The sequence below is a fragment of the Lagenorhynchus albirostris genome, chromosome 6 (genome assembly GCF_949774975.1).
Source record: "Lagenorhynchus albirostris chromosome 6, mLagAlb1.1, whole genome shotgun sequence".
NCBI lineage: Eukaryota > Metazoa > Chordata > Mammalia > Artiodactyla > Delphinidae > Lagenorhynchus > Lagenorhynchus albirostris.
Genome location: NC_083100.1, coordinates 25,342,078 through 25,365,959, shown reverse-complemented (window position 1 = coordinate 25,365,959; position 23,882 = coordinate 25,342,078). Strand labels below are relative to the sequence as shown.

General features: G+C 36.2%; 1 protein-coding gene across 1 annotated transcript in view; it reads right to left on the bottom strand.

Annotated features, from left to right (window-relative positions):
* The window catches only part of ERBB4 (erb-b2 receptor tyrosine kinase 4), a 1,131,344-nt gene that overhangs the window by 162,631 nt on the left and 944,831 nt on the right, over positions 1-23,882 (bottom strand). Inside the window, exon 20 of the mRNA XM_060152176.1 lies at positions 5,538-5,723. Coding sequence (XP_060008159.1) covers positions 5,538-5,723 — 186 coding nt within the window. The remainder of the gene's footprint in view (positions 1-5,537; positions 5,724-23,882) is intronic.

Sequence of the window (23,882 nt, the reverse complement as noted above, 5' to 3'; positions counted from 1 at the left end):
CTTAGGAACCTGTGTAGGAAAGCACGTGAAGGTAGGAGACAAGCTCCTTCTTCCAAAAAGTAGAAATATTAAACATGAGATGATCTCCTCCTACCCTCAGTGTGGTGTAAGAACAAATGTTAAATCTTTCATACCTGAGATTTTAAAATTGAGTAGTTTTGAAATGACATCATGAGGGTGTTCTAACTATGAATGTATGTGTCTTTCCTTATTGTTTTCACCTCAGATATTATCCAAAATTATAACACGTGGTGGACACTCTTACTCTATGCTAAGCAGCATTTTTAGCACAAGTATTACCTTTTTCTCATAACTGCTCTATGAAGTGAGTACTATTATTATGCTCATTTTCAGGGGGCACAGAGAGATTAAATAACTTGTCAAGGGCCACACAGCTGATAACTGAGGCAGCTGGGATTTGGACCCATTCAGTCTGGTTCTAGAATCTGTATGCTTAACACAAACTAGCACCAAACTATATATTTTAAATTCTTAATTTATAGTGTCACTTGTGAACAGTATCAATACTGCATGGTAGCTCAAAGAATAGTTTTGAGCTTGCTTTATCATAATATTTTATATGTAAAACATCAATTAAAAAAAATTCTCCCACAATTAAATGAGTATCTAGCACTTGATCCTGAAAATGTGACATAGACCTTCACGATAAAGCAATAAAAAATTTCCATGAAAACAATAAAAAGTATTATTCATGATGGAATCTTCTCTTTTATGGGCATGATGATGAGACACAATTACAGATAAAATGTCACACTCCTCCACTCCTCAAATTCAGGAGTACAAGTGACTATAAGCTGCAGTGGTGCATATATTTGGAGAGGAAAGGGTGAAGAATGGTTTAAAGACCTGGCTCAGGAGGCATCAGAGTTACTGATACAGAATCCAGGCATTTCAACCTACTGCTGTGTCCTTTAGGACTTAAGTTCCTCCATTTTCCTGATCTATAAACTGGGAGAATAATGGGTCATACCTGCTAGAGTTTCAGTAAAGATTACATAATACAAAATATATAAAGCACCAAGCAGATGCCTGTTGTGTAAGACACGCTTTACCTACATGGACTCACCATGAAATTCCTTCACTAAACTCACATACACTTTTCAGAATCTGCCAAGTTGTCTTTTCAAAACTGCTTGCCCAACTTGTTAGCAACAACTCTGAAAGAAGGAATTCTCACAATTATCTTCTATCCTGGATTCATAAGCCCCAGGAAGGCATATGGTATTATACAAACATTAAATAATAATACGTTCTGCTCTGCTTACCAAATTAAATCAAGTTCTAAATGCAGCACATGCAGAGTGAAAATGGCTGCTGATAAGAAGAAATTTTGGTGTTGAAATTTGTGTTTCTGTTACATAAAATGTTGTAGAATGATGTACCAATGGAAGAACGGAAGGAAAACTTGGAATATGGATGAAATTTTAAAAAAATACTTTCTTCTTTATATATAAAAACATAGATTAGTGGTTATAATATTTATTTACTCGCTGTGTGAATTTAATCATGTAACAGATTCTCTGTGACTGACTTTATCTGTGAAATGGACACACTAATGATACTTACCTTATAGGTTTGTGATGAGAAAAATTAACTAATGAATAAAATATACAGAGTAGTGGCTTACACAGAGTAAGTGCTTGATGTTAGCCATAATTATTATTTCTTCTACTTATGTTACACTTTCCACAGGTATTTTATAACGCAAGTATAAGCTGGTTATTTTATAGCATCATATCTCCCCTTCTACCGGTTTTGTCAATAAATAAAAGGGATGCAGCCAAAATGAAAGTGGGTATTGGAGTAATTATGATGGTGATATCTCACTTTCATAAATTCTCTCAGTGAGAACTGGAAGTAAAGAAAAAGAAGCCTCTAACTTACTGAAATAGTTATTTGCAAAATACTTGTGTTGACTCAGACCAAATTACTCATATTCTACAGACATTTCTGAAACAATTCTCTACTTTGAGGCTTTTGACCTATAGCTAATAAAAGAAGATTGTTTTTAAATACTCCATGATCTAGGAGCTGAGCCAGGGATTTTACCTGAGCTATTTTATTTAATCTTTGCAAATCACTATGAGGAAGTTTATTAGTTTTCTATTGCTATAACTCATTACCACAAATGCAGTGGCTTAAAACAATACAAATTAATTTTCTTGCAGGTCTGGACATCAGAAGTCAAAAATCAGTTTCTAAACTGGACTAAAATCAAGGTGTTGGCAGGCCTGCTTTCCTTCTGGAGATTCTAGGGGAGAACTTGTTTCCCTGCCTTTTCTAGCTTCTAGAGGTCGACTGTATTCTTCAGCTTGTGTCCCCCTTTCTCCATCTTCAAGGCCTATCACTCCAACTCTGCTTCCGTTTTTATATCTTCTCTCTCTTACTGTGATTCTTCTGCTTCCCACTTATGTGGATCCTCGGATTACACTGGCCCACTTGGATGATCCAGGATAATATCATCTCCCCATCTCAAGATCTTTAATTTAATCACATCCTCACGATGCCTTTTAACATGTAAATTAACATGTTCACAGAAGATGGGGATAGGACATAACATTTTGAAGGCAGGGGATTATTTTTCAGCCTACTGCAGGTAGATAGTATTATACTCATTTTGTGAATGAAGAAAAATGTAATAATTATTAACTCCATTAATATACTGAGAAACAAAAATTCAAAGAGGTTGAATAATTTACTCAAATTCACAAAACCAAAACGTGGGCACTGGCATACTAATGTAGGTCCTTTTGACCCTAAAGCTGTTTCCACTACACAATTCTGCCCCCAAAGTAGGAAAACAAGATAAAGGAAGGACTCCCTCCTTAAGGGTAAATTTTTTTTTCATTTTCTTTATGAGTTAAATATATTTATTAAATATATATTGAATAGCTACCTACATGTAAGACCCAATTTTAAGTGCTGGGAAAAAATATGAATCAGACCAAATCAGTAACTACTAGGTAATCTCATATCTTCCCATATATTTGAATACTTATAACTCTTAAATCTATATCTACAATCCTGACCAAATTCAACTACCTAATTGATAGCTCCATTTTTATGTTCAATAAACCCTGTCCATTTGCCATGTCTGGAACTGAACTAGCCTTCTCCACCTCAGGCAACAGCACCACCATATTTCCCTCCCTCAGCATCCTCTAATTGATAATCAAATACCTAAACTGTCTCAAAAATGTTTCATAATTTCATTAACTTCTTATTTTCATTACTCCCAGACTTCTAACTGGTATCTTCATTTCCATTCTTGCATTGCCCCAATCTAATTTCCATACATAAATTGGTATGATCTCTTTAGAAAATAAATTAGATTATATCATGTCCAGGGCAAAATACTTCAATATCCACTGCATTTATAATAAAATCCAAATTTTTCATGCTACACAGTGTTACCACATACCTTGCTCTGTTTAGGACATTTGTGTGCCTGTTGTCCCGGCATAACTAGTAATAGAGTCTCCTTTCACTCTTAAACTTGTTCATTTCGATGACAAATTACATGGTCACCATATATATAGGGCTCTGTGTTATCTTTCCTCTGCCTAAGTTTCTTCCCATAGCCAAAGTCTCTCTCGGGACTCAGTGAGGTCTGTCCTTAAGTCTCCCCTGTAATTATTTTTCTTCAAAATCTAAACCAAAGTGTTTAATCCTGTATCTAGTTGTTTTATTTGTTGAATGTTCATTCTTACCATTAGACACCTCAGTCTACATAGTACCTGGCACATGGTAGGTGTCCACACATATTTATTAAAAGATTAATGACTAAACAAATATGCCATATAGTCAGAGAGTTATATAAACACGCAGTATAACAGTTAAATAATACAATACAAACTAACACAGAAGAGAAGGAAGTTACTTCTCTTTAGAGAGAAAAGAGTTTGACTTCACAAGGGGAGGAAGCCCAATCAGTGTTGATGGATCAAAAACATCATGCTACGTGAATCAAGAAGCTATGAGAAAAGATTTCTAAGCAGAAGGAATGTCATTTACAAAGGCAAAAAGATTTTAAAACAGTGTGATTATTCAGGGAACTCAAAGTAGCTTCTATTATTAGAGTGTACAGTCTTGCATAAATGATATATTAATGCCATGAATCCCTAAGGACAAAACCTAAATTATGGAGAAGACTGCAGGAAATATAGAGAAGAACTAAGAAATTCAAAACTTAGTTTTGTTTTCATTTATAGTGCTAGGATGATTTGAGAATGTCTATCGCACATTTACATTTAGCTCACCTTATAAATTATAGAAGTTCTCAGATAATTAAATCACTTTTTGAAGAGTGATATTTCAAACTTCATTACTGGAAAGAATCCTCTCCGTTGTGAGTCTGCCATGTGATATTCACAAAATTGTAATACACGGTCCATAAGGAGACTATATCAAGATTTACGGTACAGAAAGCTCAACTGGGCTTTTCCCTCAAATAATTTTTTGGGTTTGCATTTTAAGAATTTTCTCCAATTTCTTCTTTGGGTGATGTATTTTTATTCACTCTCAGATTGTAAAAAGAAATAGGCTAAAACTACTGCATTAACATTTTGGCCTTTATATTATACAAATGCTAAAATGATCTGATCTGTAGAATTTATAGAACATCAGGTCATATTTTGGTGTAAATAAGAGTGGGAATAGTGAATTAAAACTCATCCCAGACCTATTTATCTTGGTATAGAAAATTGTAATGGCTTCTTTGAACTTAAAATATGCACTCCAAAGTTGCACACTGGTGGACTACAGGATGTGAAAGCTTTGCTTGGCTCCCAGGGTGTTTCAAAAGTTTGAGCCAAGGTTTAAATTTAGAGAAAAATCCAGAATTCTGGCCCTTCCTGAAAGTTTTGAAGATCCGTTAACTCTGGTGGAAAAAAAAACATAGTCCCCAAGAAGCAAGTACATGTTTTCTACTTCACATAGAACCATCTCCTTCCATCACCCCAGGTACTGAAATCCACATCACTCTCCTAACATGCGTTACATGACTGAGACCTTGTGCCAGACAAAAAAACAAAAACAAAACCAGGAACCACAACAAAAAAACAACTATTAAAGACCAATCGAGAGTTATCAAAATGTCTAGAAAAATGTTTAGAATTTGATCATTTGTAATTCTGAGAATTGAACGTACATGCTATGCTAACAAAATCATCTAAAAATGGAACAACTCAAACCTTCAATCTTTTCCTTCTTGAATTTTGTTAACTAAACTATTCCTAAACAACAACAAAAACAACAAAGCCAAACAAATCCAGTATAACAATTTTTCCTCCTGACCAATAAGTTATTTGTTTTGGTATGTGGTCAATATAACACAAACATCACAGTTCAATAATCCCAAAATATATAAATAGATTATGAGATTGATCTGTGGTTTGAATGAAAATACCTCCCTATATCTTTCAATATAGCAAATATAATTTATTTTATTTAAATAGATTGAATACCCAAACTGTTCTAGATTAGGAAATATAAAGGCAGAAGTGATGGGCACTTACCTTAGCTATCTGGACACACCAATTAAGCAATAGCTGGGATCCAATGTTATCCTTGTGTTCATGGACATAATCCAACAGGCAGCCATGGGGCATAAGTTGTGTAACCAGCTGAATGGTTGGGCTTAGACACACACCCAATAACCGGACTAAGTGTGGATGGTCCATACTTGCCATGATCAGAGCTTCCTAAGAGAAAAAAATATAACACCATTGTTTAAACTCAAAGTTCTTTACCATTATAGTTATTTGCCCTGTACTAATAGTGTTGATAATAATTTTGAAAATGTACTCTCACTCAGTGGAATCAATTAAAAGTGAAAAGACATTATTGTAGCTATTATATTTCTAAAGTGGTTTAATTCAAGTGAAATTAAATGAAAACTAGACTATACAAAATGGGAAATATTATAGAATAACTGCATATAAAATTAATAGCAGTATTTTCTCTTTTGTGATATGAATAATAATAGATTTTATTTACTGCCAAGTAAGTTGAAATTGAATCCTAATTTATACTGTAGATTTTTAACCTTTGATCTTTGGTTCTAGAGTCCAATAATCTGTACAAATGCACTTACTTGTATAAGGTGGCTCAGTTACAAATAAGGTGATTCAAAGTTAACTCATTCATTATTGGCGTGGATTCAGACAGCATACACAGGTGTAATTTATAAATTATAAATATCATTATAAACAATTACAAACAATATGCCTAGTGAATTTATGCAGAAAAATAAACACTTTAATAAGACATTTTGCTCCATAACTTTGCTTTCACTCAAATTTATTTCATTTTCAAAATTATAAGTGATGTTTATTCATAGAACCATAAAATTTGAGAGCTAGAGGCGAGATTGTACAAATTTGTATACTCCAATTTTCTCGTTTCATGAAGTGAGAAAACAGTTCTAAATTCTTTTTCATAATCATAAAGGCAGCTTTGCTTAATGGAGATAGAGTGTGGACATATTATGGTTATTTAGCACATCCTAAAGTTAGCCTTCAATCAACAGTTATTTTAAGTAACTTCAGTCCAATTTGAAATTGATATGACCTTATACACACACAGAGTGGGTGACACATCCATGGCAATTTATTAACAATCAGTTACCTATATGCAGGTATGAGATTGTTCATTGTACTATTCTTGAATATTTTTTGTAGCTTTGAAAAGTTTCAAACAAATATTTGAAGACAGAAAGCTATATTGAGCTTCTCTTTAAGACAGCATGGCAGATTGATATACACATTTACCTCCATTTCCTCTCAATTCTACCACTTTAACAACAAAGTAATTAATAAAAAGCCAGAAACCAATAATCACAAGAAGAAATGAGGATGGAATGCTAAAAGTAGCAAGTGGCTTACTAGTAGTAACTGACTTAGCAAACGTAAGAAATCTGAAGCCTAACTTAGTAGGGGGAAAACTGAAAAGAAATCCAATTTGCCCCACTTGTTTACACACCAAAGGCTCAGTAGTGTTACACCACGAACCACTATACATAAATGGAGCAGGAGGGACTGACTTCATCAGGATTTTTTCAAAGTCCATTTAGGATGCACTTAGACTACAGATCTCCTTCTCCCCTTCATCCTTAGGAGAGGCTAAACCAAAGGGATTGTGGACTGAATATCAGGCAATGGAAAGAGAAATACTCTGGTGAAAATAGTAGGATCATGTAAATTTATATATGGTGAAAGATGGGGCCACGCTCCAGTTTCTTCTCCCAAATGGAGCTGTGACTTCAAACTTCTGGAAGTTTTGTTTAAACCTCAAATCCTACATCCAGCAAAATTTGAACCAAGTGAGTAAATATACAGACATATCTGTTCTTAAAAATGATTATTGGGGTTTCCCTGGTGGCGCAGTGGTTGAGAGTCTGCCTGCCGATGCAGGGGACACGGCTTCGTGTCCCGGTCCGGGAAGATCCCACATGCCGTGGAGCGGCTGGGCCCGTGAACCGTGGCCGCTGAGCCTGCGCATCCGGAGCCCGTGCTCCGCAACGGGAGAGGCCACAGCAGTAAGAGGCCTGCGTATGGCAAAAAAAAAAAATAAAAATAAATTAAAAAAAAATGATTATCTCACATTTCCTTTCTCTGTTAGATGTGCTCATTTAATAAAAGGTGGAAGGCAGTTAAAAAAGTACATTTAATTGAGGAAACAAGGAAATGACAGAAGGGATACTCCAGAATAAAGGCTATACAGAAGCCTGAGATAGTAGCCAGTCCAGGCTGGAGTAGGACATATTGCTCTGGAAAAGATGATGCAAGAAGATGGAATTGATAAAAAACCTAATGAGTTTAAAATGCATTAACAGTATACATATTTTCCTAGCCGAATTTGACCATCAAATTAGTGATAGATACACAGAAAACTAAGCAAAAGTAAAATAAAGAAATGAATTTGAGGTAAAACACAAGATACACACAAGAAAAGAAAGTCATCATAATTACTATAAAGCAGTGGTCCCTAACATTTTTAGCACCAGGGATCGTTTTCATGGAAGACAATTTTTCCATGGACCAGGGGTGGGCAGGGGGATGGCTCACAATGATTGAAGTGCATTACATTTATTGTGTACTTTATCATTATTACATTGTAATATATAATGAATTAATTATACAACTCACCATAATGCAGAATCAGTGGGAGCCCTGAGCTTGTTTTCACTTGCCACTCACTGATAGGGTTTTGATATGAGTCTGCAGGCCATTGATTAACTATAGTCTCTGTGCAGTCAAACCTCTCTGCTAATGATAATCTGTATTTGCAGCCGCTCCCCAGTGCTAGCATCACTGCCTCAGCCCCACCTCAGATCATCAGGCATTAGATTCTCATAAGGAGCGTGCAACCCAGATCACTCACATGTGCAGTTCACAGTAGGGTTTACACTCCTGTGAGAATCTAATGCAGCCACTGACCTGTCAGGAGGCGGAGCTCAGGCAGTTATGCGAACGATGGGGAGCAGCTGTAAATACAGATGAAGCTTCACTTCAGTCTGTGGCCTGGGGGTTGGGGAAATCTGCTATAAAGCACAGCTGCAGCTGGGAGTCGTTATATAAGCATAACAACATAAACATGAAACAATATAAGCAAATATCATATGACTATATTGGAAAATGAAGAAAAGGAAGATATATTTCTGCAAGGTGGTGATGGGAAGGAAGTGAAGTACATTCCTGTTGTTCACAATGAAAAGTTAGTTTATGATGCATAAAACTGAAAAATCAAGAGTTGACAGTATAAGCATATTATTTAGATAGAGAGTTAAGTAAAAGAAGAAATTGCTGAAAATTGAAAGTGATTACTTGGGCAGTGTAAAATGGGGGCAGGGAAGGAAAAGAGGGTCACTAGTGACTGCTGTCTTTCACCATTATTAGCCTTGTAGGACATTATTCACTTTTAACCTCCACTACTATTTGAGTAGTGTTGAGTTCAGCTGAGTCTAAAGATTATTCATAATTATGGGGTAAGTCTGACAGAGTATATAGATTTTACTGGATACAGCCAGGGTCTTACGTGAAATATAACATTTTATTTCTTGAAGAAGGAAGGGTGGGGCAGTATGAATATGTGTCCAGAGAAGGGATAGATATAAGGCTAAACAGAAGAAATAAGCTGGTAAGGGGGTTTCAGCCTAACTCAAGGCACATTATTTTTGAGGCTTTTGTGGGCAGAAGCTGAAACTGCTGTTTTTCAGGTGTTATCCTCAGGTGGTACCAGTCAAACGCTCCCGAGGTAGGACTTCTCAGTGGCTCAGAGAAAAGAGAAGCTCCACATGGAGACCAGAGCTGGTGAGAAAAAACACTGTAGATACTACAGGGTGACTGCAACTGGGAGACTGTTGTGTAAGATCATATGAGACACGCAGCCCTTCCCAAACTATTTGGGAAGGCTTCCACTGAAGTTGGGAGTTTCTGCACAATTAGCAAAGCCAGAAATTTGAGTTATTGCTACTAATATGGCTCTATTTGGATCCAGGAGGTGGAAACATTTTGGTTTTGCTTCCTGTATATTTCAGTCAACATTTGAAATAAAGCAAACTAATGTAATTATAAGGAGAGTACAAATAGAAATGTTAGCCAAGTTGCATTATCTATTATTTAATGTAGTATTTTTATTAACTAATTAAATAGTAATTAATATTAAAAGCATAAACCAGAGGATTCCTTCACTGAATTATGACATGCACACATATAAATATACACATAGACACCAACAAATAAGCAAAACATAATTAAATTAAATATCTAACTCAATCAAGTATCAAATTAGATATTTAATTAGATATTAAATATTAGATATCTGATTAAATTAAATGTATGCTAATTGCATTCTATTTCTCTTCTGGTGGCTCTAGTTTTTCATGTCCATCAAATCGACCTAGGTTTATCACTATAAGGCTAGCTTTCCAAGTCCCACTCCCAGATAATCGGGTCTAGAAGTAAATCAGAATCTACATTTGTAACAAGATCCCTAGGAGAAATTACTGTAGGAAACATAGAACTTTGAGAACCCCTGGAACATCTCCATTAAATGTATGTCTCTATCATCCATTGCAAAGGAAGTAACATGCAACAGATGTTTGATCATCATTGTAACTCTAGGAAGCAAAGGAGGCAGCCATTCTCAGCTGTAACATAAGGAAACCAAGGCTGAGCAGAATTACCGCCCCAGGTCATATGATGTGTAGGCAGCAGGATCAGTGTTAAGATTCGTGTTTTCTGATTCTTAGTACAGTGCTATTTCTTAGGACAGTAAACATACTGTAATTTTAAAATTTCCATTCTATCAGCACTTTGAACTGTAGATGCTTATCTTATTAACAAGAAGATAGCACCAAACACCTGACTTTAGCCATACCTGAGTGAATTGGGTCAAATTATATTGATACTTTAGCTCCTGAGGAGCAACTCAAGCAACAGATTTGCACCTACAAGTAAACTGCCATCACTTACAATATGCTTTCAGAAAAGGCCGAAGAAAATATATTTCTCTGATTTCCTGTGAGTATTATTTGGTACAGGCCATTTCCTATGATATAGAACACGGTGAAATTTAAGGTAAAAGAAAGATTTTAAGGTTATTTCAGGCCTTCTTTTTCAGGACGAAATACATAAACAAATTTTTTTCTTTTACAACTCAAGGAGTAATGATATTTCCATTCTAAATATGCATGTGAAAAGTTTACATCAGAAGAGTGTAAAAAAGTCCCATGAAAGTTCTCTTTTAAAAAATCTATTTGTAAGTCCTGGCAAAAAAGCTGGGGTTGTATTAAGGAAAATTGCTCATCACACTACAAAGAGTATTTGAAACCAAATTGCAGAGTATTTGCATAACAGTTCTCGTTTTTTGAGAAAGAAAAGATGAACACGACGATACTAATTGTAGGTTTTATTTTTTCATAAAGGAAATAGCAGATGGCTTTTTTGGGGGATAGGGGAAGAAATAAAGAGAAGAGAATGTGGATTCATTTAGAGTGATGAGTAGGATGGAAAGGGAAAAAAATCAATATTTTAATAATGGAGTGTTAGGTTTCAATAAATTACTCTATGTTAAAATTAATAACGTCCTTTGTTACCTATCTCTGTGTGGGGCCTATGGAAGCAATTTTGGAATCTTTGCTGCTTGTCACTAGAAAATGTCACCAAAGGCCACTGGAATACATACAAGTTGACAGGTATATTATCTATTTTTCCAGAAATGAAATTATTTTCTGTCTTTGTTTTCCCTTTTGCTTTACAAAATTTTTCTTGTAGGTGAATTAAATAGTTTTCTCATTGGACAGAGAGGAAGGCTGTAACAGGTGCTACACTGAAAACTCTAAAGCAGAAACATTTTTCTTTACAATGAGTTCTGGTTTCAATAAGCACATTTTTTTTTAACTATCAAGGGATGACCAGGGCATAGATAAAAAGCTCTGCAGCATGTGTGCCACTATTCTCTAGCCTATGCTATTTGTACCTCTATTTCATTCTGAAGGAAAGACATTTCTGTACAATAATAAAAGTGAGCAATACCATTTGTCACACTAAGGCATCATTTTGCCCAGCCTTCAGATGTTAAACCTTGCCACTTAAGCTTGTTTTCTCACTCATGCTGTTAGTAGTTTCACAAAAAGAAAACAAAAAACAAAAAACATATGGTCATTGAAAACTTATAGGCTATTCTGTTTTTGAAAAATGTTAACTTCAGCCCAACTTTCACTGTTTCATTACGTCTATGGACCATTAATTCAATACCCTCCAGCTGAAAATGGGGAAAATCTCATTGCCTCAGGGATAAGGAAGATAAAAAAAGGGGGTAGAGAAAAAGAAAGGATAAACAATTAACACAGGCATATAAAATTGTGCTTAATGAAACTGTCAGCAGACTTGTGAATGCTTAAAACAAATGCCTCTCCTAAAGATAGTGGGGGTGATGATGATGAAGAGAACAAAGAAGATATTAGTGATGGCAGTGATGAAAAATGAGACAAGATTATTGGTCCATAATAATGTTTTACAAATGTGTTTTGCTGCAGATGGTACCCAGATAATAAAATAAATGAAATCTGCATCTGTTCCCTCATGTCTAGAATAAATAATAATTCACTAGTGCAAGTAGGTGAGCAGTAATTAGACTGAATTAATATGCCATCAGTTTAAGTGTGTCTACATTGCTCAGTGGCACTCCTTTCCAATCGCTGGTATCATTTTTGTGAACTTGAACAATCAAATTAGGATCCTTCTAACTTTTGGAGTCAGCAGTTTTCCATCTCTGTTCTCCATCATTCACCCATTTGCTGGCTGAATTTTAGATCTACATATTACTTAACAATGCTACACAATTAAGACCTTTGTGAATAATTTTATACAAGGTAGAATTTTACTTTCTGACTGTGTTTTCTGTTATACTGTTATAATGAATTCAGTTATACTGAATTTCCCTCTATCCTTATTATATTTTCCTATCCTATGGTATACATGTATTCACTTAAAATATTTATTGAGGACCTGCTATGTGCCTAGCACTGTGATTGAAGCTTCTCTATCCTCATGAATCTTTCATTCTCCTGGGAGAGGCAACACAATATACAGAAAAACCAAATAAATATAAAACAGATGTATAAATAAGTATAAATTGCATTAAGGGTTATGAAGAAAATAGAGTATTGCAATAGATAATAAAATGGTGGTGGCAGAGCTATTTTAGATAAGGGTAGTCAAAAAATGTGCCCTGAGATCAGAATTATGAGAAGTCAGATAGACAAATATGAAGAAAGAGACTGAGAGCTTGGTAAATTCTGGAAGCTCTGAGAATACCCATGTCTGGAATTTAGGAAGGGCTGCAATGGCATGAGATAAGATTGGAAATGTAAGTAGGGGCCAGACCATGAAAGGCCTTTAAGTCATGGAAAGAAGACTGGATTTATTTTTAATAATTTAATTTTTTAATGCCTGTTTCTGTTCTGCTTCACTTATCTCTCTCTTAGCCTAAGCGCCAATGTTAACTATTATAATAAAGCATTTACCACATCCTATAATTTCCCCCCCCGATATTCCCATTTTGACACCCCTTGGCCAAAGACAACTCCCACCATTTGAATTCTCAAACTTTCCAGTGTTGTTAGAGAAAAGCATAGATGCATGGAGGTTTGTCAAATCTCCTGACTTGATCCTCCAAAAATAGCCCTTGGTTTTAGTTTTTAATTTCTTATTGACTCTTTATTACATTTATTATGACCTGTATTTCTGAGCAGGAAAAACAAAAACAAAACAAAACAACACTTTCTACCTTTCACAATATTTACTCTGTAAAATGTGCTCCTGACATCTTTCCATTGTGTTCCTTTGGATAATTTTACCTTTGTTTATCTCTAGTATGACTTTATTTTCACTCCATATTGGCACATTCACTGTACCCACAAATATACTTAGATGTCCTATATTCTAAAAATGAAAGTTCCTTCAATTTTTCCACTTCTCTACTTTGAGAATATTTGCTATTCTCATTGGCTATTTCTTCATTTTATAGTCCTTTGCTCCTTAGGGGTCTAGTTTTTCTGCAACTTTCCTACATTCTAACTATTCAAAGTACTCTTGAAAAAGTCACCAGTAACCTCCTTATCACTAGTCAATGAGTTATTCCCTCATTCTTAACATTTTCCTGAGATTCTGCATGCTGATACCTCACTGACCACCATCCTCTTTTGAAAATCTCTCTGTGATTGATGATAGCATTTTATTCTATCCTGAATCTTCGGTCTCTCTGAGTATTCTTATTACAGGTATTGGCACCTACTTTTCCCTCCCATACCTTAAATGTGGAAATGCCATCATAGCTTTGTCCCTAATATTCTTTGCTTTCGTCTGTAACCTCTTGCATCCTTATATCTTATAACTAAGAAATATGACAGAGTTATCAGAAACACATGGAGTCAACTGCAGAATTCTGTGGTTTCTCAGGTTTAATAACATGGCTATTTAAAAGATGGAAAGCAAAATCCATCATGACCATATCCAAAATATCTGTGCAAAATACCTGTCAAAATATCCAGACATGAGAATTATGCTGTGCCCATATTCCAACCATTCTTTTCAACTCCTGCAATTTCAACCGTCATCTCTGAGCAGAAACTAATAGGTCTTTATATAGGTATAGCTCCCCTATCGTGGTATCTATTCCATTTTTATTTGACTTATTTGTTAAAGGTCCACCACCATCTCTAATGATTTCTCTGAGAGTAGTAATATTAGCTGATAATGTTATCAAACTCTTGTAGAGTGTATGGCTCTTAGTAAGGGGGCAATGCAGTTTTATTAATAAATAAACAGAATCTGTATCATATTCCCCCCTCCCATCCTACCTCATCTCAGGAATCAACTCATATTTCAAGTGCCTTCTGGTCATCCTGATACAGATAAACTACTGGATATCAAATTTAAGACACAAAGTAAATTTCTCGATAAAAGCTTGTCTGCTAACTTTGCCAATTTTGTAGATGTCAGAAACATTTTCTAATTTGGGTTTTAAACCTTGGATTCATATTTGGCATTGTCTTTTCTAATGTTTTGCATTCCACTCCATATCTAACATTGTGCCACGTCCCATTTATTATTTATTCCACTGTAGCTCAAATCTGTATCCTTCCATGTATTTTTTTCTTTTTTATACAGCAGGTTCTTATTAGTCATCAATTTTACACACATCAGTGTATGCATGTCAATCTCAATCACCCAATTCATCACACCACCAGCACCACCCACCCCAAGGCTTTCCCCCTTTGGTGTCCATACGTTTCTTTTCTACATCTGTGTCTCAATTTCTGACCTGCAAACCAGTTCATCTGTACCATTTTTCTAGGTTCCACATATGCATTAATATACGATATTTGGTTTTCTCTTTCTGACTTACTTCACTCTGTATGACATTCTCTAGATCCATCCACATCTCAACAAATGCCCAATTTCATTCCTTTTTATGGTTGAGTAATATTCCATTGTATATATGTACCACTTCTTTATCCATTCGTCTGTTGATGGGCATTTAGGCTGCTTCCATGACCTGGCTATTGTAAATAGTGCTGCAATGAACATTGGGGTGCATGTGTCTTTTTGAATTATGGTTTTCTCTGGGTATATGCCCAGGAGTGGGATTGCTGCATCATATGGTAATTCTATTTTCAGTTTTTTAAGGACCCTCCATACTGTTCTCCATAGTGGCTGTACCAATTTACATTAACACCAACAGTGCAAGAGGGTTCCCTTTTCTTCACACCCTCTCCAGCATTTGTTGTTTGTAGATTTTCCAATGATGCCCATTCAAGCAGGTATGAGGTGATACCTCATTGTAGTTTTGATTTGCATTTCTCTAATAATTAGTGATGTTGAGCATCTTTCCATGTGCCTCTTGGCCATCTGTATGTCTTCTTTGGAGAAATGTCTATTTAGGTCTTCTGCCCTGGATTGGGTTGTTTGGTATTTTAATATTGAGCTGCATGAGCTGTTTATATACTTTGGAGATTACTCCTTTGTCCGTTGATTCATTTACAAATATTTGCTCCCATTCTGAGGGTTGTCTTTTCGTCTTCTTTATGGTTTCCTTTGTTGTGCAAAAGCTTTGAAGTTTCATTAGGTCCCATTTGTTTATTTTTGTTTTTATTTCCATTACTCTAGGAGGTGGATCAAAAAAGATCTTGCTGTGATTTATGTCACAGAGTGTTCTTCCTATGTTTTCCTCTAAGACTTTTATAGTGTCCGGTCTTACATTTAGGTCTCTAATCCATTTTGAGTTTATTTTTGTGTATGGTGTTAGGGAGTATTCTAATTTCATTTTACATGTAGCTGTCCAGTTTTCCCAGCACCACTTATTGAAGAGACTGTCTTTTCTCCATTGTATATGCTTGCCTCCTTTGTCATAGATTAGTTGACCATAGGTGCATGGGTTTATCTCTGGGCTTTCTATCTTGTTCCATTGATCTATGTCTCTATTTTTGTGCTAGTACCATATTGTCTTGATTACTGTAGCTTTGTAGTATAGTCTGAAGTCAGGGAGTCTGATTCCTCCAGTTCCGTTTTTTTCCCTCAAGACTGCTTTGGCTATTCAGGGTCTTTTTTGTCTCCATGCAAATTTTAAGATGTTTGGTTCCAGTTCCATAAAAAATGCCATTGGTAATTTGATAGGGATTGCATTGAATCTGTAGATTGCTTTGGATAGTACAGTCATTTTCACAATATTGATTCTTCCAATCCAAGAACATGGTATATCTCTCCATCTGTTGGTATCAGCTTTAATTACTTTCATCAGTGTCTTATAGTTTTCTGCCTACAGGTCTTTTGTCTCCCTAGATAGGTTTATTCCTAGGTATTTTATTCTTTTTGTTGCAATGGTAAATGGGAGTGTTTCCTTAATTTCTCTTTCTGATCGTTCGTTGTTAGTGTATAGGAATGCAAGAGATTTCTGGGCATTAATTTTGTATCCTGCAACTTTACCAAAATCATTGATTAGCTCCAGTAGTTTTCTGGTGGCATCTTTAGGATTCTGTATGTATAGTATCATGCCATCTTCAAACAGTGACAGTTTTACTTCTTATTTTCCAATTTGTATTCCTTTTATTTCTTTTTCTTCCCTGATTGCCATGGTTAGGACTTCCAAAACTATGTTGAATAACAGTAGTGAGAGTGGACATCCTTGTCTTATTCCTGATCTTAGAGGAAATGCTTTCAGTTTTTCTCCATTGAGAATGATGTTTGCTGTGGGTTTGTTGTATGTGGCCTTTATTATGTTGAGGTAGGTTCACTCTATGCCCACTTTCTGGAGAGTTTTTATCATAAATGGGCACTGAATTTTGTCAAAAGCTTTTTCTGCATCTATTGAGATGATCATATGGTTTGTATTCTTCAATTTGTTAATATGGTGTATCACATTGATTGATTTGCATATTTTGAAGAATCCTTACATCCCTGGGATAAATCCCACTTGATCATAGTGTATGATCCTTTTAATGTGTTGTTGGATTCCGTCTGCTAGTATTTTGTTAAGGATTTTTGCATCTATGTTCATCAGTGATATTGGTCTGTAGTTTTCTTTTTTTGTAGTATCTTTGCCTGGTTTTGGTATCAGGGTGATGGTGGCCTCATAGAATGAGTTTGGGAGTGTTCCTTCCTGTGCAATTTTTTGGAAGAATTTGAGAAGGATGGGTGTTAGCTCTTGTCTAAATTTTTGATAGAATTCACCTGTGAAGCCATCTGGTCCTGGACTTTTGTTTGTTGGAAGATTTTTTTTCTTTTTTTTTTTTTTGTGGTACGTGGGCCTCTCATTGTTGTGGCCTCTCCTGTTGTGGAGCACAGGCCCTGGACGTGCAGGCTCAGCGGCCATGGCTCACAGGCCTAGCCGCTCCGCGGCATGTGGGATCTTCCCGGGCCAGGGCTCGAACCCGTGTCCCCTGCATCGGTAGGTGGACTCTCAACCACTGCACCACCAGGGAAGCTCTGTTGGAAGATTTTTAATCACAGTTTCAACTTCATTACTTGTGATTGGTCTGTTCATATTTTCTCTTTCTTCCTGTTCAGTCTTGGAAGGTTATACCTTTCTACGAACTTGTCCATTTCTTCCAGGTTGTCCATTTTATTGGCACAGAATTGCTTGTAGTAGTCTCTTAGGATGCTTTGTATTTCTGTGGTGTCTGCTGTAACTTCTCCTTTTTCATTTCTAATTTTATTGATTTGAGTCCTCTCCCTCTTTTTCTTGATGAGTCTGGCTAATGGTTTATCAATTTTGTTTACCTTCTCAAAGAACCAGCTTTGAGTTTTATTGATCTTTGCTATTGTTTTCTTTGTTTCTATTTCATTTATTTCTGCTCTGATCTTTATGATTTCTTTCCTTCTACTAACTTTTGGTTTCGTTTGTTCTTCTTTCTCTAGTTCCTTTAGGTGTAAGGTTACATTGTTTATGTGAGATTTTTCTTGTTTCTTGATGTATGCTTGTATAGCTATAAACTTCCCTCTTAGAACTGCTTTTGCTGCATCCCATACATTTTGGATCATTGTGTTTTCATTGCCGTTTCTCTCAAGGTATTTTTTGATATCCTCTTTGACTTCTTCAGTGATCTCTTGGTTATTTCATAACATATTGTTTAGCCTCTATGTGTTTGTGTTTTTTACATTTTTTTCCCCCTGTAATTCATTTCTAATCTCATAGCGTTGTTGTCAGAAGAGATGCTTGTTATGATTTCAATCTTCTTAAATTTACTGAGGCTTGATTTGTGACCCAAGATGTGATCTATCCTGGTGAATGTTCCATGTGCACTTGAAAAGAAAGTGTAATCTGCTGGTTTTGAATGGAATGTCCTATAAATATCAATTAACTCTATCTGGTCTATTGTGTAATTTAAAGTTTCTGTTTCCTTATTTATTTTCATTTTGGATGATCTGTCCATTGGTGTAAGTGAGGTCTTAAAGTCCCCCACTATTATTATATTACTGGCGATTACCTCTTATAGCTGTTAGCAGTTGCCTTATGTATTGAGGTGCTCCTATGCTGGGTCCATATATATTTAGAATTGTTTTATCTTCTTCTTGGATTGATCCCTTTGATTACTATGTAGTGTCCTTCCTTGTCTCTTGCAACATTATTTATTTTAAAGTCTATTTTATCTAATATGAGTATTGCTACTCCAGCTTTCTTTTGATTTCCATTTGCATGGAATATCTTTTTCCATCCCCTCACTTTCAGTCTGTATGTGTCCCTAGGTCTGAAGTGGGTCTCTTGTGGACAGCATATATATGGGTCTTGTTTTCTATCTATTCAGCAAGCCTGTGTCTTTTGTTTGGAGCATTTAATCCATTCACTTTTAAGGTAATTATCAATATGTATGTTCCTATGACCATTTTCTTAATTGTTTTGGGTTTGCTTTTGTAGGTCCTTCTCTTCTCTTGTGTTTCCCACTTAAAGAAGTTCCTTTAGCATTTGGTGTAGAGCTAGTTTGGTGGTGCTGAATTCTCTTAGCTTTTGCTTGTCTGTAAAGCTTTTGATTTCTCCATTGAATCTGAATGAGATCCTTGCTGGGTAGAGTAATCTTGGTTGTAGGTTCTTCCTTTTCATTATTTTAAGTATATCATGCCACTCCCTTCTGGCTTGTAGAGTTTGTGCTGAGAAATCAGCTGTTAACCTTATGGGAGTTCCCTTGTACGTTATTTGTCATTTTTCCCTTGCTGCTTTCAATAATTTTTCTTTGTCTTTAATTTTTGCCAGTTTGATTACTATGTGTCTCAGCGTGTTTCTCTTGGGTTTATCCTGCATGGGACTGTCTGTGCTTCCTGCACTTGGGTGGCTAATTCCTTTCCCATGTTTGGGAAATTTTCAACTATAATCTCTTCAAATATTTTCTCGGGTCCTTTCTCTCTCTCTTCTCCTTCTGGGACCCCTATAATGTGAATGTTGTTGCATTTAATGTTGTCCCAGAGGTCGCTTAGGCTGTCTTCAATTCTTTTCATTCTTTTTTCTTTATTCTGTTCCGCAGCAGTTTATTCCACCATTCTGTCTTCCAGGTCATTTATCCGTTCTTCTGCCTCAGTTATTCTGCTCTTGGTTCCTTCTAGTGTAGTTTTCATTTCAGTTATTATATTGTTCATCTCTGTTTGTTTGTTCTTTAATTCTTCTGGTTCTTTGTTAAACATTTCTTGCATCTTCTCAATCGTTGCCTCCATTCTTTTTCCGAGGTCCTGGATCATCTTCACTATCATTATTCTGAATTCTTTTTCTGGAAGGTTGCCCATCTCCACTTCATTTAGTTGTTTTTCTGGGATTTTATCTTGTTCTTTCATCTGGTACATAGCCCTCTGCCTTTTCATCTTGTCTATATTTCTGTGAATGTCGTTTCTGTTCCACAGGCTGCAGGATTGTAATTCTTCTTGCTTCTGCTGTCTGCCCTCTGCTAGTGTTGGGGGGGTCTCCTGCAGAGGCAGAGGGTGGCTGTGGCTCACTGTGGGAACAAGGACACTGGCAGCAGAAGTTCTGGGAAGTACTCCTTGGCATGAGCCCTCCACTCCGCCATTAGCCCCACCAAAGAGCCTGTCCCTTCCATGTATTTTTAACATGACTCCTAGTTACGTTCAGACTCACATTACTGCTGTAAAAAGAATGCTGATTTTTCCATTAATTCCAGTGTGTTTTTGCTATAACTTACAAAAAAAAAAATCCTTGGCATTTTTTGGAGTCCTACATAGATACCCTTAATCTTGCATGTACTCAATAAACATTTGTTGAGTTAAATTTGATATGTCGAAAAATGCAACACATTCTGTAATAAAGTTGGATTATACTCCCAGCTATGATGCTAGTGATCTATGGGATTAACCTGCATATTTCTCTTTGCCCCTCCAGAGCCATTCTCCATCCTTCTCCACTTTGCCATGTGCCCAGCAAAACTGACCCAAATGGATGACAACAGGCTACCTTTTCTCTGTATTGGTTTCATTTGCGTTCAGCCAATAAAAAGAAGCAGCAGAAGACTGAAGAGAGAAGAGAGTGAGGTTGGTATTTATCCCTCACCCCCCACTTCCCTGCAGCCCTCTAAAAGTCACAGTGGTAATCTTTCTCTTGCTCCTTCAGGCCTAGCAGTTCTGTTACTAGTCTCGAGACACTTCAACAGTCTATGGCTGGTGTTCTTCAACCCTGCCTATACCTTTATAAAAACCCCTTTGCTAAACTCTCTTCCGTTATTCCAACTTAATATACCATGTGTTTCTTTTTTTTTGTTTGCGGTACGCGGGCCTCTCACTGCTGTGGCCTCTCCCGTTGCGGAGCACAGGCTCCGGACGCACAGGCTCAGCGGCCATGGCTCACAGGCCTAGCTGCTCCGTGGCATGTGGGATCTTCCCGGACCGGGGCACAAACCCATGTCCCCTGCATCGGCAGGCGGACTCTCAACCACTGCGCCACCAGGGAAGCCCTATCATCTGTTTCTTGTTGGGGTTCTTCTGATTAGGTAAATTTGGGCAAGTCACATAACCTAAAACTTATTTGTTAAATGACAGATTTAAGTCACTGTTGGGCAAAAAAATGGCATGTGTGCTACCCCAGCACTCCCTCCCCTTGTCCATGGCAGAGACTGCTGAGCAATCATTGTGATGGGCTGATAATGAATCCCCAAATATGCCCACATCTTAATCCCAGGAACCTGTGAATCTTACTGTATTTGGAAAAAGGGTCTGTACAGATATGATTAAGTTAGGGATTTCAAGATGAGGAGATCATCTTGGATTATCTGGGTGGGCCCTCAATGCCCTCACAACTATTCTTATAAGAGAAAGGCATAAGGAGATTAGACACAGATACCAGAGGAGTCAGAGGTGAGAGTGATGCTTCCACAAGCTACAGAACATATGCAGCCACCAGACGCTGGATGGGCAAGAAACAGATTTTCCTTTAGAGCTTCTGAAAATGCAGAAGCATGCAGCCCTACCAACGCCTTGACTTTAGAAGTCTGGCTTCCAGAAATGTGCTATAATGTTTCTGTGAAGTCAACGTGTCTGTGGTAGTTTGTTACAGCAGCCAAGGAAAACTAATACAACTACTGTATTCCTGCAAGGACTGGATGAGGACTCAAAATCCTTCTCCATCCAATGCTTTAGGCAACAAAAACCAACTTATTGGAAAGTAAAGGTGAGATTTAAACATTGTTGCCTTGATTTTATACATAGTTTTACAATGAATGTTGCTGCCAAACCTTTTTTTAGTTTGGATGTACTATATTGGTCTAATCTAAATGATGCAGATACTTTTAATTCATTTAAAAATTAACACATATATATGTAATAGCCAAATGATATAGTATAGACAAAGAGCTTAGCAGTGCCTAGTAGACTCTTAAAAATGTTAGTTACATTTACATTTGTATTAAACTAATTATATTTGAAGGGAGTGAAATCACTGAGTAGTAAAGGCATAGCCAGGAGTCTGGAAAAAAACTGCAGCCCCAGGGTAAATGGGCACTTTGATCTTTTTTCAAGTCTAGTAGGGCCATTTGGAATAAAAGGTAGGTAAATCAACCAAAAAATATTTTTTCTGTCAGCCCTTTATAAGCTATTCTTTTCCTATTTAAGCCCATGGAGAGCTGGAAACATCTCTTCCTACTTTCAACATAAAGGTAATAATGAAACATCAGGAGAAGGCCAAAGGTAGCTTATGGAGTTGCAAGAGAACTTCAAGGACAGCACAAATTTGTTCTGTAACAAATAGTAACCACAATAACAGTAATAACAGTAAATAGCAATTTGGGTTAAAGTAGATGGTAAAGACTAAGAGGTACTGGTGCATGCTTATATCTAGGGCAGAGACAATCACTTACTGATTAATCTTAGCAAAGTTACAGAAAGAGATGCAAAAAGGTGTCTGCAATTAACCATTCAGGACTGATATAGAAGAACAAGCTCAGCAAGGTCCAACATGGATCTTCTGAGAGGACACTGCAATCTTCTGTAAAGAATGAAAACATCAACTTCCTAGAATCAATCATCTGAGGCTATAGAGTCTACAGCTAGGGAGGAAGGAATAAGTATTAGCTCCCAAATAGTGTCTACTGCTTTCATTTTTTTCTCTCTATAAATGAAAATCAATTTTTATAAGGTTATTTGACCTGTTGGGTAAGCCCTGTCTTTAGTTCCCCTATAGCTTTCTAGTTTTTAGTAAACATAGTCCCTCTAAAGTCACCTATTCAAGAATTTCATCAGATCATAACTGCTGCTTGTTGTTGAATTGTACCTGGCACAATGCTATTGATTTTCCATATGAACATAATTAGTTCTCAGGACAAACTTGTCCAACAGGTATTATTATATCAATTAACTGATAAGGAGAGTAGTTTGAAAAGGAGAAGCAATTGGCCAAGATCCTAAAGTTAGTAAGTTGCCAAGTTGAGATTTGAACCTGGTTCCTGTTGTATCCGCAGCCAAGACTGTCTCTACCATGATGTCTCCTCATGAGTTGTTGATGTCAGGTAACCAGGAGGACTCAGCTGATTTTGTAGTCATTATCTTAGTATCCTAGCAGGAACTATCACTGATAAGATCAACCTATTAATGGAAACTTTATGAAGTGACATTCTAACAGGTACTTTTTTTTTTTTGATAAATCACCTGAACACAATTTATCTTCAACTACTTAAAATTAATCCTCCTATTATAAAATGCTGAATAACCTTTGCAGGAAGAGACAAAGACTAACTCACATCTTTATTCTCATTTCTGCACAGGAGAACTTGATTCTAGGAGTCTCAATCAATATATTTAAAAATTAAATTTGACTTAAAATAGATCAGAATCTAGTAATTTTGGTAATAGCTCTTATTTAATTGCTTAGGACTTCATGATTTGCTATTTTGTATAATTTGGGGAATTAATTCTGTTTTCCTATAGATACTACACATTCTCCAAAGGAAGACATCTATTGTGTTTCTAATTTACAAAAAGAATCTGTTAATTAATCCCAATTATATTAAAGGCATATAACAACAAACAACCAAATAAAATTAGGAAAACCCTCCCTTAAGAACTAATAAAATATCTTAAATATACTTCTGGTAAAAGAGCAGGCTGAATTGTGTTCTTTATGATTCATTCCAGATAAAATACTGAGTGACTTTAATTAAGTCTCCATTTTTCAGTTACTAGTCTCATGCTCATATAGGATAATTCACACATAGAAATCATTTGTCCTATCATTTATTTCTTTCTTATCTCCTCTACTTTTTATAATGAACTTAATTATTGCCATCAGATATATTAAATTTTGAAACCATGATTTATATGCAAGTTCTTATATTAAATATTCATGTCAATGTTATTTTAATATTCTACCATGAT